Here is an 18,522-nt window from a genome sequence, read left to right as displayed (position 1 = left end):
AAAAATCGCTCATGCGCATTGTCGACAGTTGCTTCGAGACACTTTTCCATCAGTGGTGCTGACTGCCATCATAATGAAGCCGTATTCGACTGAAGTTCATTTGCTGTGATTTTCCAACTTCATGGTGGAAATGAGAGCTGATCTTTCATTTGAAAGAGTCCCTTTACAGGGAGCAATCAGGCCGGCAACATTCAGAATTCACGCATAGTACGTGACACGGGCAACATAAATGCCCGAGTTCTTTGCTCGCTGATTCAGAAGACGGATGGCAGCACTTCTGGAACACATGATATCCGTACCACAAAAAACAAACTTGATGATGATGCACAACACATACGCGGCCCATTCCGACATGCACCAATTCATTTGAAGTTTGTCAGAGGAATGTTTACAAAAGTCGTATGTGATTTAGTAGCAGTGCTAACGTACGTGGATGTCATAACGTAAGGTTCAGTTAATGCTTTTGCTAGCTGAAATTAAATTACTGACGCGTGTTAAACGTCGTGTACGAACTTACTTAAACGTGAAGACTCCCACAGGATGTGAAACGGTGAATCTCTACAAATCCTGATTTAATGACACCTCAAATCCAGGCCCCAACCAGGAGAGGGCGGGGGGGGGGGTCTGGTATCCCGGGCAATGAGTTTACTCTTTTCCAATCAAAATTACGAAGGAGGGGGCGCTAAAATGAGTACTGTCCCAGAGCGACAGAGAAAATTTTCATTTATAGTTGTGGCCCTGCTTCAAATGCTACTATACCGTTTGGACGTCTACAGAGTCCCTAGAAAAGCTCACATTGAATCTAATGTGTGATTCTCCTCATAAAAAGCTGTTACTCTCGGATACCTTTAGCTTGGACATCTTGTATAACAACAATTATTGATTTCGATTTTTCACAAGCTGAAAAACAGATTTTGAAATGTTAAAAGAAATTAATAATTTGTAAAATTCCATACCAAATATGAGAAGGATGTGCATGAACAGGATGCCAAATTTACTGCTTGGCACAACGTAGGATACAAAAAAGCAGACGTTGGCTAGTTGGAATAGCACGTGCTGTGGGTGCGTCGACCAGTTGCGACAATGAACGACGATGTCAGAAGTAGAAGTCGTAGCGTTGAAGATGATTGGTTCGGGGCTGACGATGAGCGGCAATGACGACGACGGATACAAGACCTGCTGCAACGTGGTCGTGCTACTACTGTTCATCGTGGGGAACTCGACGGTTCCCTTTGAACCCTTCGAGAGGGTTTGTGTGTGTGGCTTTCCTCCTTTGCTTCTCCTGCTGTCCCTTCCGTCCGGAATCCGATCAACCCCCGTCGCCGGGCATTTGGCGCCCGAGCAGCGGCAGCAGAACTCGACAGTGAGCGATCTCGAGAAGGAAAAAGAAAAGAAGAAAAATATCAATTACAACTCCATAGAACTATTTCATCTGCAAAATATTCGATCAATCAAAAATTTTTGGCAGCGGTCTTCATCATACTCATATTCAGGGGAAAACGCGGAAATACAAAAACAATTCAGACCTAAGTAAAGGGCAATCACCAATCCTTGAAGTAATAAATTTTCCAAGAACGGCCTCAGCAATTACTCTCTGATACGTTTTTCTCTACTTCTTTTATTACGAGTCATTGACCGATTGAGACCAACGTATCTGTAAGCAACTGATACAACCCGATCTATCACCATAAGACGATTTACTTATGTTTTTTTAGAGCCAAACGGTGCGAAGTTGAACAAAATGCAGAATGATTCATAAATAAGTGTACACTGTACAGCTCTTAAATGCTATAAAACAGTAACACTTGAAGTCTTATAACACAGATGTGATCCGTTACATAGATGTACTCATAGATTTTGTGTCTCGCTACTAAAATAAAAAGGACATAGGCGATAGTCACGTGACTATTAGTCCAATTCATCATTTTTCTGTGTTTTTCTAATTTCGAGACCCGAATGCGAACCGGCTTCCCACTCGAGGAAGTTTCTCCGTCGGGAGCAGGCAGACCTTGAACACGGTACCGACTCGACATAAAAATTCTGACATTTGCCATCCGAGGATGATGTTCTGATTTTCTCCGCTATGCATACAAAGGTTTTAACAACTGGCTGATGCGAAGGTATATTTTTGAAAGAGAGAAAATGCAACTGCTCTTGCGGGGAATCGAACCCACATCCTTTCACCTTTCCCCTAGACCGGATAAGTCCTTCATCCTCGGATAAGTCGTCATCTGGTGGCATCGTCAGCAATTGTGAGCTTTGGCCTGAATTATGTCCGACCGTAAATGTACGGTCCTGTTCAGTGCACACGAGCTCCAAGAAAAGATTGCGATGTTCGTTGCCTCTGTAGTCTAGTGCATTCACCAGGAAAGCGAAAGAACGTGATTTGATTCCCTGCAGGGGCAGTTGAATTTTCTCGCTTTCCAAAATATAACTTCGCATCAGCCAGCTGTTAAAAAAAAAATCCTTTGTATTTGCCATTTTCACTTTCATTATGGGACGTGGGTGGCAGCACCACTAGAGCACGAAACGCACATAACTCTGACAATATAAATACGCTAGAACGACGCATATACACGCATACGCAACACGTTTCAGCATGTACCAATTTGTTGGAAATTCCCCAGAGGAATGTTTACGAGTTGTGTGTACGGTAAAATATCAGAAGTCGAAATGGCGGCGTCCGGAATGGAGAAAATACTCTACATTCTTGAATATATTACAAAACGGCATCTGTAGCTTTTGTGCGATGGCATTGTGAATCCAATAGGAGAATAACGTTTTCATCGTCTTCCTATAAGTCATCAATAAACATACATCAACCATAAACTTATCATATCCAGAACAAAGCCATCAATGATAGTTTTCTCGTGAAAAAGACTCAGGAACGCAAAATGCCTTTTCCACTGCAGATGCTGACATTTTGACTGACTATTTACGTGACGCACACAATCTATTGCCTGCGTCACTTCGCTCAGTAGCGGGACACAAACTTTATGAGTGCATCCTCAGGCGCAAACTTGAACCCCCCTGCTACGAAAATAAAAACTAAATAATTTTTTAAAGTTTTAATAAGGGAAAAACACATGTACGAATATAATATCACTAAATTCATCACGAGGACAATTTTCATTGTTCTAGTCTAAAATCATTCCGGAGACAAACACTCATTCTTTTAGAAATAAAATAACTGAATGCAAGCATAAATATAATAAGATAAGTATATACGATGAACATAGATGCAGAAAAGGCCATTTAATAAATTCTCTTGAAAAATCTTAGGATGAAGGAAAAAGAGAAGAAATGTAAAGAAATTTTCGTATTCCCATTCCTTGCATTAAAATGATTTCATTGTCATTTATTCCGCTGAAATATCGCAACAGGAAAGTTAACCGTTGACAAGTATTTCCTAATCCTTCCGCATAATGCATTTACTTTTTCTCTTTTATTTTAATTTACATTTCAAGATTATAATGACTTCAAAGAATATTATAAAGTACGCAAATGGAGCTTTTTTTCTAATCTCTTTCGCAATTTCTTGTTTTTTTCTCACACGGCGCAAATGGAATAATGATTTTTTTAGCCACTGCTTTTACCGAGGAAAGAAAACCGAAACATTTTTATGAAGAAAAACAAAAGAAGAAAAGAGAAATAAAATCGGAATCCAACTTAAGTGAATATTATCAGAGAGAGATAATTAATAAGCTTTCTCTGGATGCATTTAAATTTCTCTCTTCGTTCCGTTTCGTAATGAAAAAAACTTATCGAGGAAAAAAAAAATTTCAGGTAAGAAATTTCTCCATCTATTTTATCTGATGTCATTTCTATCAATTATTTCAGGATATAATATGATAAGTTTAACTTTTCAGGTACAGCCGAACTTGGTTAATTCGAATCTCAAGGGGACAGCAAAAAAAGTTCTAATGATCAAATTCATTCATAGGATGTCATATCGACGATGTCATATTCATGGGATGACTATATTTTCATAAAAAACAACACCGTAATAATGAAAAATGTATTCAATTCCATCACTTACTGTGCAAATTTTCCTTTTTTAACAACTAGTGTTTGTATGAAACGTAAATGATCGTGAATTTCATTTCATTTTTAAATTTTCTTCTGAATGCTCTCAATTGCACAAAATCTCAAGTTGATTTATAGAATTAAAGATGCTATTTTCGAGCTCCGACAGCCTTTTTTTAAACATGCCCCTACCTACTACTGCTACACCACACATGCGGAACCCCCAACGAATCGGTACATGCGGGAATGTGCGTGTACGTGTAGTGAAACCTGACGTGAAGTTTTTTGTTTCTCTTTAATGCTTGTTATGTGTAGTACTGCCATCTGCCACCAGTTTTTCTAACTATGAGTGAAGTGTCATGATTGAATGATTTATCGTTGTAGGACTGTTGCTCTCTGTGGCGAGACTTTTTAACGGGGAGATCGGCTCGCATTTGCGCCTTGAAGTTGGGAACCACAGAAAACCAACTTCAGCCAACCACCACTGTGGGGATCCTCGCATCGCGAGTCCGTCACTATAACCACTCGACCACCACAGCCTCCATCCAGTACAATCGACACCGCTTATTAGAGTCACAGATATTACTATCATATTGGTATTGTTATTAATTTTGCAAAGAACGGGACGGATAAAATCAAACCATGAGAAAATTTTTTTTTTTTTTTTGTTATCGGGACTTCGGACAATACTATCTTTTTTTTTTCTTCGAAAGTTTTTTTGCTCATTCTGAGGTTAATTATTGAACCAAACTTATTTTTTTCTCCGTAAGTTATCGTTATCAGGCTGCAAGACTATGTAGGAAGCTAGAAGGTCTTCTCCCCCTTCTTTTTCCACAAGCATTTCCATACTTAAAGTCGTAATTAGTCCATAGTATTTGCCGTGATCCATGTACGTGTGGATCTGCTTTTCCAATTGCCTTCCTATCGGATATAGTTATTTTTTGGTTATTGTTGTCAGAAACCCCGAGCACAGATGTGATCACACTAAGCGGCGTGCAATGTAGTCGAATCTTCAAAAAAAAAATCGAATTAACCAAGTTCGCCTTTATTAGCGAGAAGAAAAACTTATGCCCATGTTACTGTTCAGAGGGAAGTTCGAGTTCTTGTTCTATTAGTGCTGCCATTCTATATTTTTAATTGAAAATGAAAAGTGCCTGAATTTTCATGTTATGTAAGTATCATGTGAAGTAGCCTGCTATAATTGCACCGTACATGCTTACCGCATCACACGCCAAAGTAATCCTTTGGAAGGATCAATTGAATAAGTAATGGCAGCAGAAGTGAGATGACAACACAGAACCCTGTCGATCAACCCATAGCCTCCTGCGACGGCCGCTGTGGTGGTCGAGTGGTCATAGTGACAGACTCGCATCGCGGGGACCCGGGTTCGAGCCCCACCGTCGCCACAGTGGTGGTCGGCTGAAGTTGGTTTTCTGTGGTTCCCAACTTCGAGGCGCAAATGCGATCCGATCTCTCTGTTAAAAAGTCTCGCCACAGAGAGCAACAGTTCTACAAACAGTACAAATATTCAGTCACGACACATCACTCACTAAACTTCTGAGATATAGACGGCAGCACTAAAAATCATACACAACACTAGATACGCACTCAGACTGTTAGGTACACATACTTACACTTCCGGCACAACTCACTAGGTAGTAAATTGCCCATGGCGATAGACCTGAGTTGTGCTCGGCTAGAAAAAAGAAAAAAGCATCCTTCGACATGTAATGTCTCGAAACCATAAGTGGGCACGTGAGATGATAATGTTCGTAACTGGCTATGGTCCGTTTCCAGCTAACCTTCATAGGTTCAAATCACGGTTTTTGAGATTTCTTTTGAAATCAATGTTTTCAAATTAAAACTCAGCGCTTGCACAGTCAGCTTTAAAATCGAGTTTCTGCAAATCGAAACACCCCTGCGCCTACTTTTAAAAATGTGGTACAACGTAGAAAATATTCACAGTATTTGCATTTCCTACCTCAGACAGATTGATAAGAAATCAGACAGAACGTACAATAGGAAAAGTCTCGCGTGACTCTATTTTCAGGGAGGAAAAAGAGGTCCGAGCTGAGAGAACGGCTGTGATTTCAAGACCTGTCTGAAATTTCATTGCAGACTGATGCGGAATTATTTATTGAGTTCTGAAAGGTCAGGTCTGAAATTTTCTTTCATAAATCTTCCATATGGAAGGTTCAGACAGCCACTGAAATTCGGCTGAGAAAATCGATGTGCTCATGACTGTGTACAAAATTTTCAGAGGTGAAAGTGCTTGAAACCTGGACCTTGGATATAAAACCGCGTATATTCATCTTTTTCTTTTTTTCTGTCTTTTAATGCACCCTTTATAAATTTTGTTTCTGGAAGTTTAAGCAAATCTTTGACCAATGAAAATAATTCACGCAATGTCTATATTTAATGTCTGTAACAAAAAATAGTATAGATATTGGTGATATTTCCATAAATCTTTTGATGGTTCACAATTAAAGTGCTCATTAAAATGATTATTATTTTTTTTTTTTTAAGAGAAATCATATTTTTGTTTTAAGACAGCATGATATTTCTATTGTAAAATTTGTGAGTAATCTTCTCTTTCCCATATATTTCACTCACCTACGGGACTTTAAGCCGGGATTACACTATAAAAGTTAGCCAAAAGGTCTTTTACAAAACTTGGAGAAAAAAAAACCCAATAAGTCTAGTGGTTACATACGCTTACTGGTTGCAGTTTTCAAGTTTTATAAAAGAACTTTCCTAAAACTTTTATAGTGTAATCTTGGCTTTAGAACTAAAATTTCCTCATTTTTTTTATTCAGTGTGATGAATCATGCGGATGTCAATGGTCATTTAATGAAAACGTTTTTGTGAGCGTAAACATGGCAAAGCTTCATCTATAAAAAATTATTAATCTAAATAATTCCTTCGTTATATAAAATGCTTCAGACTCAGTTTTAATCAACGTCGGTAGGAACACCGTTTCAGTGACGTATGGGCTAAATTTTGAACAATCATTATGAGAAAAAAAATATATATCGTCTTCATTCTAAGTAACGTCAGATCTAGCAATACCACCAAAGCCCATAAATTTCCTACATTTAATAATACTAACAAAAATCAGTGTGAATCAAAAAAGAATTTCAGTCTTGTAAAGACATATGCCTTTAAATCGTCTTCCCTGCTTACGTATTGAATAATGTAACGAAAATTAATTGTATTCCAATGCACAGTGATAAAACTAGCTATGATGATGATTGAAACATATAGAGCTTTAGGTTCAGTCTATTTTTTCCATCTGGCCATGGAAAGTATGTGAAAGGATTTATTTATTCAAAAGGATTTATTTATTCAAAAGGATTTATTAATCAAAAAATTTTCAGTGTACCATCACTTGACTTCTTATTCTTTATCCTTATGATAAAACTCAAGTATTTGATTGAACTTTTCGAGGCGGCATCAAATCACATAAAATTTTGATGCAGGGTGACATTGAACATATACAGGGTGATCAGTGAATAAGCCCTTATTTCAAAATTAAATATCTCTGCAACAAAGATCAATAGAATTATGCGGTAAACGGTACGTTTATTAGCAAAACTGTAAGAATGTTGTACAGAAATTTCGAAAATTTAGTTTTTTTTTAAATTTTTTGAAATTTAAAAAAAAACACAACTGGAGATTTTGGGGTTCCGAAAATCCTCATTTGTGTGGAGAAACCACTGCATTCGATTAAAGTTACTGCATGGGCTGCGGTATGCGCCATGTGTGCTGACTAATTGTTCCAAAATTGTAACGTAACTTTCAGTAGTAATCGTTTCTCGCACGAAGAAGGGGCCGATAATGCCTCTGGCGCATACCGCAGCCCATGCAATAACTTTAGGCGAATGCAGTGGTTTCTCTTCAAACAAATGAGGATTTTCGGAATCCCAAAATCTCCAGTTTTGCTTGTTTTTTTCTTAAATTTTAAAAAATTTAAAAAAAAACGAAATTTTCTAAATTTTTGTACAACATTCTTGCAGTTTTGCCGCTGTGGTGGTCGAGAGGTTATAGTGACGGACTCGCGATGCGAGGATCCGGGTTCGATAATCGGATTCGATACCGCGGGGGGGGGGGGGGTGTGGGCGGGGTAGCAATAGTAGGTAGGGCCTCCAAAAAATGGCTCGGGGATCCATGATGTTCTTAAGTCAGCCACCTCGTTGGGCAATTTGCCTGTTGTGGCGTTGTATTTGTATTTAGTTTTGCTAATAAACGTACCGTTTACCGCATAATTCTATTGATCTTTGTTGTAGAGATATTTAATTTTGAAATAAGGGCTTATTCGCTGATCACCCTGTACGTAAATGTGTGAATCAATATATGTGATTAGCCGGTATAAAAAAAACTGATTCATGGTTATTTTTTCATTAGAAAAGCTCTCAATATAAATGATTCACTAACGTAATCCATACCAGTGACAATTTGCATATTTAAATGCCTGAGAATTTGAAGAAAAAAAAATCAATTCATGAAAGAGGATGAATGAAATTTATAGTCATCATTCAAGCCCGAAAAACTATATTCTTTTGGAATGAATTCATAGGATGTAGCCTCCATGAATAAATCGGAGAACCTTATTAATTACACTCATTCTCCAGTTTATTGTACCACATGTTTCAGTGGTCTTACAGTGAACAAGTCATTTTAAATTTCAGTAAACAAAAAAATTTCATGACTACAAAATCGCATCTCTTCGAACGGAGGTAAACGAATCTATTTATTGATTTAAAAATAAAAATAATAATAATCAATATTAGGGCAAAACAAATTTTTAGAGATAAAACTTCTGCAAGTTTTTAAATTTAAAAAAAAACTATTTCATTCGCATTAATTACTTTTCTACGGAGTTAAAACCTATTTTTGCTTCTTTTCACTAGATGAGTATGAATATATTCTCATTTAAATTTCCACATATCTATATTTCTATCAACTGTTACCCCAATTTTTATGCAGGTAAGAAATAAGAACGAATAACTACAGAGATCAGTTGGCTTCCTTAAACCCCCTTCAGTAAAATTTTTAGTCTTTGTTAATTTTATTTGACCATTTTTGTCGCGCCACGGTCATTTTCTGCACGCGAGGGCTAATTAGACCGGGACCTACAATTTATTGCCGATTCTAAAGCGCAGCCTTTTTTTTATACTCAGAGACATTAGTGGGATTAGACATCGATGTGTGGCTCCCTGCGGTACCAATATTTCTCTGTGGTCATGTCGCCGTATCTGTTGTACTCCTGCGTCAGGAACGTTTCTGACAAACACGAACTCCGGGTATCGAACTCGCGACACCTCTAAGCCACCCTTTGGTACTTTAGACGAGTATCTTATATCGACCTGGGCTATCACGCCCCTCTGTGTTAATTTTATAGATATGAACTATAATATATCAACTCAGCTTAGCGTACAACAAAAGACTCTGCATCAAATAGTTAAAAAATTATACAGTAGGACTTGGTTTATTCGAATTTTGGATAATTCGAACTTTTACGAACTTTTCTTGAGTTTTGTATCTAATTAAATATTAAAATTTCCTGTTTAATTCAAATTTTTTTTCGAATTTCTTGGATAATTCGAAGTTGAAGAGGAAAAAAATCATGATTTTTATGCGTGGGCAAATTTAGTTTGAAAAAATTCTACAAGAAGCCAGACTTTTTGCTTTTCTCGATCAAGCTATTAAACTACAAATTTTTAAAGACTAATAAAGGTTTAAAGACTTAATAAAAGTCTGAAAATTCTTTTTTTCTCTACTCTTTTTTTTTCTTTGATAATTTGATGCCCATTGGTTGAACTTGGTTGAACTACATTGTTCAGCTGCGGTACATCGGGACTGTGCACCACTTAATACCGATTATGCTTTTCAAGGTATAACATTCAAAATCTCAAATTTTTTTGTCGCCATTAAGAGTATGGAAAATACAGATTGTAATACGTAATGAAAGTATATTTTCTTGATAGGATAAGAATGATAAGCAAAATTTGGGAACGTTTCATAACGGATGCTTACGAACTGTTTCCGTTAATCAAGCTTTGAACATGGTCAGGATTTCTGCAGTGATGCTGTGATTCCAGAACTGTGCAAAAATGTAGCAGCTAAAATTAATTATATAATTATAAATCATATGTCAAAATTTGGGAAACAGTTTCGTGACTGGATAATTGTTATACTACGGGAATGTGGATGATTAAGTTGCAATTTGCAGTCGTCTCACGGATCCAGGGTAGATTAATTGGATAATTCTTTCTTTTTTCCCAATGACTTTCGACATAGCCAAATTCGACTGTATATTCTTTTTTTTTTCTTTTCTTTTTTTTGCACAAAAATAAAATAATGTTCTGTATTGCAACTTTGATAGAAAAAAATTCTCTCTTAAAAAATTTTGAATATTTTCATTGCCCTAGAAAACTTTTTAATCATTCGTACATGAAATGTTGATATCATTTCTTTATCCGAGCAAAATGTTGAACTGGTCACGTCTGAAACAAACGAAAAAATACTACTGCAAGTATTAATTCTCTGTAGCGAATATTAAATTTCTAATTAATTATTTTGAAATTATCTTTTTTTTAAATAACTTCTAAAGAATTCTTTCGAATAACTTCTAAAGAATTCTTTCGAATAACTTCTAAAGAATTTTTTCGAATAACTTCGAAAGAAAATAAATTCCGTTCGAATAACACTTGACATTTACTTTTTTTTTAATGAATGAATACTGTTATGTGAGAACTCCCCGCGAATAAACACAAGCCAGAAAATTTCACTTATTTTTTCTTTGGGGAATTCCATACATTTAAAGCGGCCAATATCTACACAAAATTTTCGTCCACATCCCATGGAAGTAAACCTGCAAAACAACCATCATCACCGAACGCATCTTCACTCCGAGAGACTCGTCGCATCCTTGGCTTGTTTACCATCAAATACGAGAGAAAAAATAGCCTTAGGTAATTTATATAAGATAGATCTGTTTATATTAAAAACCGATTTTTATCCCATTATAGCAATTACGATTACCCAATCGTTTGATTGATCAATTCAGGAACGAATTTTCAATGATATGAATCTTATACCGAAAATAATAATTAAGAAAGGAGAGATCTCGAAATCTAATCAACTTACCATTGGGGTTACGTTGTGTGCGTCACGGCTCTCGTGGTTATTTCAATGTTGAGATTTTTAACTTATTTATTTTTATTTATATATGTGCGTGTGTGGAAGAATTTTTACTTTTTTCCGTACCTTCGCGCACTAGTTCCCATCACAACGGACCTGCTGCTGCTGTCCTCCTCCCCGCGGCGAAGATCGCGCACTGAAAGTAGAGAGCAAGTGGGATCAATATCTTTTTCACCGACACCCTCTCCTCTCGCGAATCCTTTTTACCTTCTTCTTCGCACTAGATGGAGCTAGTAGGCAGGTGCTTTAGGTAGTTTTCATTTGAGTTAGACTTCTTTCACTAAACTTCAATGATGCGACTCATCAGAAATAGTTGCTAGACGTCCTTCTTTAGGAGGACATGTCCTCCTTTTTTTATGTCATTTCAAGCGTCCTCCGACGTTTTAGAAAATTCGCCCTTTTTGTCCCTAGATCAACAACATGATCAACTTGGCGACCATTGGTATGTTTTTTTTTCGAAATTAGTGAAACCATTGGAGCAATAAGTAGGCCTACATTCATAACACGACTGTAAGTGGATTTGTACGACCCATCTCGGAAGCCCCTATTACCCAAGTTTGGGTCGCGACCCATAGGTTAAGAACCCTGCAGTTGGTGAACGGCTTTGTGATTGAGTGTGTGTGACAGAGTGAGCAACCTAGTTATTCAGTGAGCCAGTGACAAGAGTGAGTGACCCAGTTAGTGAGTGAGCGACCTAGTGAATTAGCGATGGATTGAGCAACCTAGTGAATTAGCAATAGATTGAGCAACCTAGTGAATTAGCAATAGATTGAGCAACCTTGTCAGGGAGTAACCGAGTGAAGGACCTAGTTACTGAGTAAGCGAATGAGAGTGAGCAACCTAATTTGGGAGTAAGCGAATGAGAGTGAGCAACCTAATTTGGGAGTAAGCGAATGAGAGTGAGCAACCTAATTTGGGAGTAAGCGAATGAGAGTGAGCAACCTAATTTGGGAGTAAGCGAATGAGAGTGAGCAACCTAATTTGGGAGTAAGCGAATGAGAGTGAGCAACCTAATTTGGGAGTAAGCGAATGAGAGTGAGCAACCTAATTTGGGAGTAAGCGAATGAGAGTGAGCAACCTAATTTGGGAGTAAGCGAATGAGAGTGAGCAACCTAGTTGGTGATTGAGTGTGTAACAGAGAAAGCAACCTAGTGAGTTGATGATAGAATTAATCTATCTGAAGATGAGATGAGTTAATAGTGAGATGACTCATTCTGCCACTCTCGTCATATCATTCAGTCTACCACTGAGTCACATCATTCAGTCTACCACTGAGTCACATCATTCAGTCTACCACTGAGTCACATCATTCAGTCTACCACTGAGTCACATCATTCAGTCTACCACTGAGTCACATCATTCAGTCTACCACTGAGTCACATCATTCAGTCTACCACTGAGTCACTCTCTATGACACTCACTCACTAGATCACTTACTCTTTGATTAGGTCGCTCACTCTGCTACTCGCTCATTTACCAACACTAATCATTCTGTCACTCACGCACTCATCAACTACTATCATTGACTGACTTATTCACTCGGTCATTCCTTATTCACTGACTCACGTCGAACTCTTATCGGTAAACCGTATGTAGGTGAATTTTCTGTCGACGAATTGGCCAGTTTTCGACGAATTTTTCCTAGAGGGGAATTGCATGGTGGTGAATTTTCCGGACATGGTCAAAACGTCGAACTATGTTCAGTTCCAAGACATATTACATAGCTATTTGACTGTCATCATCCTTGCGGGTTTTGTTTTGGTTTTCTTGTAAGTATACTGACCTCATCCGCTGTGAAAATTGGGAAAAGTAAGTGACGTCCCCAAGGGCAGGTGTCCTCCTTTCTCAGTTTTCGAATCTGGTAACCTTAATCAGAAACCAAAACACGTCAGTTTTTTGTTTTTTTTTGCCTATCAAACTGGAAATTTTAACCGGCTGAGATCTTCGTTCGCTTATGAAGTCATGGTCTGCGTTTATGTCCTTGAGACTAATCATAAGAAAAGCAAACCATGATATCGATGTGACCTTCTCAAATCATTTGTCAATGGTTTCAATCGAGCAAAAATGAGAACTTTGCCCGGTCTTTACCTACCCTCCAAACTATGTACTCTGTGTGTGTTAATCACTCCGTTCTCAATACTTTTCCCTTGAAAATCTCATAAAAAGCAAACTATGTCACAACGGCCAACAGATCTAGTACATTTAGGGACATTTGGAAAAAAATAACCATTGAACGCAAATTACTTACTCCAGATTTGAAGTTTACACATGTTTACAACATGTGTAAGGAACATAGCCAGAGATGCGTGTGCATGCGTCCTCGTGTCCAAGTTTAGAAATTGATGGTAGACCCTAATTAACGCTTTCAATCGAAAAATTAGTATGTAAATATTGAATAAGATCGTTACATTGGAACCCCTGTTGTTGTCATCTTTGAAATATAAAAATTTTGAACATCAGCCTTCTTAACCATTCGCCTGACTTGCCCTTGCAAATAATCACTGGCATTCGCTTCTTCTCAAAATTAACTTGCCCGTTGCCACGCACGGCCATCGTAATCTTTGCCCCTAGAGAGCGCTAACGAAAATTAAACATTTAACTACAAAGTGAGACACTTTCTACTTATTCAATTGAATTTGGTCGAAAGTTTTATAAATAAGATCGGTCTTTGGAGCTCTGAGCCAGGCACGGATCCAAAAAGAGGATAGGGATCATTCTTTCCAAGTGCCGAATTATATGGGAAAAATACAAGACGACTAAATAAATTGCCCCTACTCACACATCCCTATAGGCCCGCGCCCACCTTGAACTAGAGTTCAGTGAGCTTCCTTCTTGTGGGCATTCTTGATAGACATAACCATCTCACTGTCATGGATCCCTGAGCAAACTGATGTTCTGGGTTTCATACTTACCTGGAAGTAACATGTTTACATACTTGCTTTCAAAAATCACCAAATTTCCTCATGTCCATGGAGACATGAAGACCTGGTCCATGGCTTCACTCATGGGACATGGGTTAAAAAAGATCAGAGCCGCCCTGTCGCCTTTAGGGGGTGAGTGACAGGTGCGGTCCCACCGGGCTCCACTGTTTGGGGGCCACACTTACTGTAATATAAGTGAAAAATATACATATATGCCAAATACATTATTTTGTAGTAATTTTTACTCATTTATTCTGTATTTTTCCCCTTTAATTCTGGAATTGTTTGTTCGATGAATCGGCACTGGTATTACATCTCTCAAAATATTACCTTCTTCTCATTTTTAATTCATCAATTCTACATTTTCATCAATTCTCAGATCATTGGGCACTAATTCTCATTAGTTCTGAAACCATTTCTTTCGTCAATCTAAAATTTTCTTCAGTTCTGAATTTTCCTTAATTTTTGTGTAAATTTACATTTAAATGTGTCTATATATGTTTTTTGAGTTGATTTTTTCAGCATCCCTGTATATTCTGAGGCAAAAATACGCGAATCTTTGGATGCCCGGTTCCCCTCCGTCAACAACTGTATAAAATCGGGACTAAGGAGCCACGAAATTATTTTCGCACCGGACCCCGCGTCTGATAAGAGTGGCCCTGGTTAAGATGGCAAAAGTTTTAAGCACAGCTCTGCTGGATTCTGAAAGTGGTCACATTTTATTCAACATATTTCACTTGAGAAAGTTATTTTTTGACAGATCACTGTGTGCCCCCTCCTCCACCTTCACCACATGCAATGCCCCATCTCCTTCATCTGATTTTTGCCCACGACACCCTTGGAATATGCTAGGACCTCGAGGAGGCAATATGACCTCCCCACCCCCAAGTCAAGAACCACTGTTTTACTCTATAGTTATTTTCAATATTTTCTGGAAGGTATATTTTTGAGGATAGATGTTTGATTTCGCTCTCATATATTCACCGACAACTCAGATGAACACCTCATGATTCAACTATTAGCGTCATGATTATTTCGAAATAATCATGATACTAATAATTGAATGTCAGGGTTCTTATACAGGTATTTTTATCTTCTGGTAATGTTTATGTATAAGTATAATCAGAGCTTTCGTTCGTGAGTATGTCTCCCAACAGGATGATAGGGCTCCAACCATGAGTTCGATGAGACTCATGGTTTGCATCATCACTCCACATCTTGCAGTAGTGTTCTGGGATCCCAGGTCAGGTTCTTTACGGGCCCCTCTTTTAATTATTTACAGTGAAAAAATTATGGGAATCATGTCTGGCGCCCTCGGACAAGAGCCCTGCCAGACCCACTCCCCCTCTCCTTGAGGAGGCCACGCGGGGACTTCAGTTAAATAGGAGCTTCCATGAAAACAAGACTTTGGGAACCACTGGCTCAGAATCATTTGACAAAAAAAAACATTTTCCGGTAAGCAGACAATATTTCCTCAAAAAATACAGGAGACAGCCAATTACAGTTGATTCCTGTTTTAACGAATACCGAAAATCTCGTTTTAACGAAACGTTTTGTAATTCCCCCCAGATAAGTTAACATTTCGTTATATTCCTTTATAACGAAATTTCATGATAACGAAACAAATTCTCCGGTCTCTTGGAGTTCGCTATAACGGGATTCGAATGTACCGCTAAAAATGAAGCCGAAGTTAATAAAGTCGCCAGTTACTGATAGAATCACCGAAAATTTCCCAATTATGGGAACTATTGCAAATTATGGGAGAATTTAAATAAATTCTACTTAAAAAAACGAAAAAAAGATAAATTTTAGAGATGAACAAATTGCACAAAAACAAATGCTTTTTCATAATTTAATTTAGAAGTTGGGGAAATAATTTTAATCCTTGATTTCAATAAGGAATAATACAAGATATACAGAAGACTGGATGTTGTGAAGATATTTATTATTTGACATGACAATTTTTTTTTTTTTAAGGAAGGAAAAAACTCATCTCTGCCTCTACCGGGAGTCGAACCCGGGTCCCCCGACTGCAGGACGAGTGCTCTGACCACTAAGCTACAGAGGAGATAGAGATTTTCCTTCACTAGAGCGTATATATGCCGAACGGAACCGTGCAATGGACGGTGCAACCGATCAGCTAATAGCTCATGGACGACGAGCCACCAGATGGCTATATATATGACATGAATGTCGCTCTCCACTTGTTAATACAAGATATGCAGAAGACTGGATGTTAGCTTAGTGGTCAGAGCACTCGTCCGGCAATCGAGGGACCCGGGTTCGACTCCCGGTAGAGGCAGAGATGAGTTTTTTCCTTCCTTAAAAAATTAACATCTCAAATAATAAATATCTTCACAACATCCAGTCTTCTGTATATCTTGTATTAACAAGTGGAGAGCGACATTCATGTCATAATAAAGAATAAGTAAGTTGGCTTCTTTGAACACACGTGAAATTTCTGCAGAAAAGTCAAAATTGCCAAAATCCTGAGAAAATATGGGAATGTGCTTGGAAAATATGGGATGTATGGTCCCCCGGATGATAACTACTGTTACCTGAAGCAGCAACAGCAGATGTAATCATAAGAAATCTCAGTGAAAGCTTTACTAATCTTTATCAGTTTTTATTTTTTTTTTTGAGCAGAGTTGAACAATAATTTTCATCATTTCATCAACTTTCAATTTTTCATCAATATGGTTAGGCTGACCATATCACTTCAAAAGAAATACGGGAAATTGGGATTCCAAATACAGGAAAATATAGGACATTGTCAATTATCGCCAAAAATGACGCCAAAATTGAACAAAGTTGCCAAATATTGGAGAAATAACGTAAAAAATCAAAATGGCGGTAAATAACGCATTACTGCGAATTGCAGTGGATTTAAATGAATTCCACGAAATAAAACGTTCACCAAGACAAATGTGAGAGATTAATATTCTTATTTTTAATTGTAATCATCATAATCTAATTGATGAGTGGGAAAATAATTTCATTCTTTGACTTTTATATTGAATAAAAATTCAGGTAAACTTCGTGTAAAAAACGAAAAAAACCGAAACACTTTTGTTAGAAAGTCGGGACGGCCAAAAAAAACAGAAAAAACAGCGACTGTCCCGGAAAATACGGGACGTATGGTTATTTTGAACATGGTAGACAAACTCGGTAGAGTAAGAAATCTGACCAATCCAGATCATTTTGCTTGACTTCTGACACAAAGTCGGTAGAAACCACCGTGAAACGTAGCGGAATGATACATTGCGAAATCTTGAATGGAAATATGTAAGACCTTCGGCGAACTGACATAAAATAGTGCACCGATGAAACGCAGATTCGAAAACGATTCCATCGTAAAGGAATCATAATATTTTCGATTAAAGTTCGATTGATCGTCACGTTGCGGTCATCGATAATGAATTTCCTGTTAATTTGTAGAAATTCGTTTTTCCCGCCAAGCCCTGTGGTCAGTGGTGTGAACCCCGTTTGAGTCAGCACGTTGTCTTCGATCTGCCGGTAGCCGGCGTAAAAATTTTGTTTTGGAAAAAAAGTGCCTCTTCTTTGGGTTTTTTTTTGTTTTTAATTTTTGTGTTTTTTTAATTGTTTGGAGAAAGAAGAAGAAAAAAACTTCGAAACATTTCCGTTTATTGTTATCATCTTTTTAAATTCGAAGAATCAACGTCGAGTTTTTTAATCTCGTTGCAAAACAAAGTAAGTTTTTTTTCCCCCTCCCGTACGTTCTAAATATATAAGAATAAAAAGAATTTATATGATGTAATTTCGTTTATGGAATCTATAATAACCCTAACAAAACTATACGAATGTCACTTAATTCGGTGAACGTCCGTCACGTATTTAATATCAATGATAACATTGTGACATTCCTTCCCCCCCCATGCTTGTCATGTATTCACTGCTCATGTGTTGTGATGGTGAATGCAGTGAAGCCTCGATATAACAATAGTCTACGGAGCAAGAAGAAGAAAAATATATATATATATCGTTCTAGAGGGATTATCTTCTTATCGAGAGGCGGCAGTGTTTTATCATTGTGTAACATTACCGGTGTTTTAACACTTGAGCAGGGGTCTTCAACATTTTCCTAGTCGCGAGCACTGCCTGTACCCATTCTCAAAAAAATCACCCCCCCCGCCCCTTACGGCAAGTTTGACGTACTAATGCACGAAAAAATCGGGGTGGTTTTGATCCTTGAATCCAATTTGTACAAGGTGTTTAATCGGGGCATTGGTTAATTTAAGTGCTCGCGAGCGCGAAATTAGACGCGGACACTAGGACGCGAGCACTATGGTGCTTCAGGGAGCACCATGGTGCTCGCTAGCAACAGGTTGTTGGTGCCTGCTCTACGATATAG

At 37.8% G+C, this 18,522-nt stretch overlaps 2 protein-coding genes across 2 annotated transcripts in view; one reads left to right on the top strand and one right to left on the bottom strand.

Annotated features, from left to right (window-relative positions):
- Positions 1–11,367, bottom strand: part of LOC149076531 (popeye domain-containing protein 3-like) — a 72,159-nt gene extending 60,792 nt beyond the window's left edge. The window contains exons 1-2 of the mRNA XM_089244114.1: positions 11,176–11,367; positions 957–1,372 (exon numbers count right to left, since the gene is read on the bottom strand). Coding sequence (XP_089100240.1) covers positions 957–1,209 — 253 coding nt within the window. The 5' untranslated portion in view covers positions 1,210–1,372; positions 11,176–11,367. The remainder of the gene's footprint in view (positions 1–956; positions 1,373–11,175) is intronic.
- Positions 11,368–17,423: 6,056 nt separating this feature from the next.
- Syp (synaptotagmin binding cytoplasmic RNA interacting protein) overlaps positions 17,424–18,522 on the top strand; it is a 42,138-nt gene continuing 41,039 nt past the window's right edge. Inside the window, exon 1 of the mRNA XM_089244113.1 lies at positions 17,424–17,861. The gene's annotated coding sequence lies outside the window, so the exon portion shown is untranslated. The remainder of the gene's footprint in view (positions 17,862–18,522) is intronic.

Source organism: Pholcus phalangioides, unplaced genomic scaffold (genome assembly GCF_987345545.1).
Source record: "Pholcus phalangioides strain wild (caught in Gottingen) unplaced genomic scaffold, Ppha-v1.0 ptg000015l_1, whole genome shotgun sequence".
NCBI classification, from domain to species: domain Eukaryota; kingdom Metazoa; phylum Arthropoda; class Arachnida; order Araneae; family Pholcidae; genus Pholcus; species Pholcus phalangioides.
This window is presented reverse-complemented; position numbering and strand designations above follow the sequence as displayed.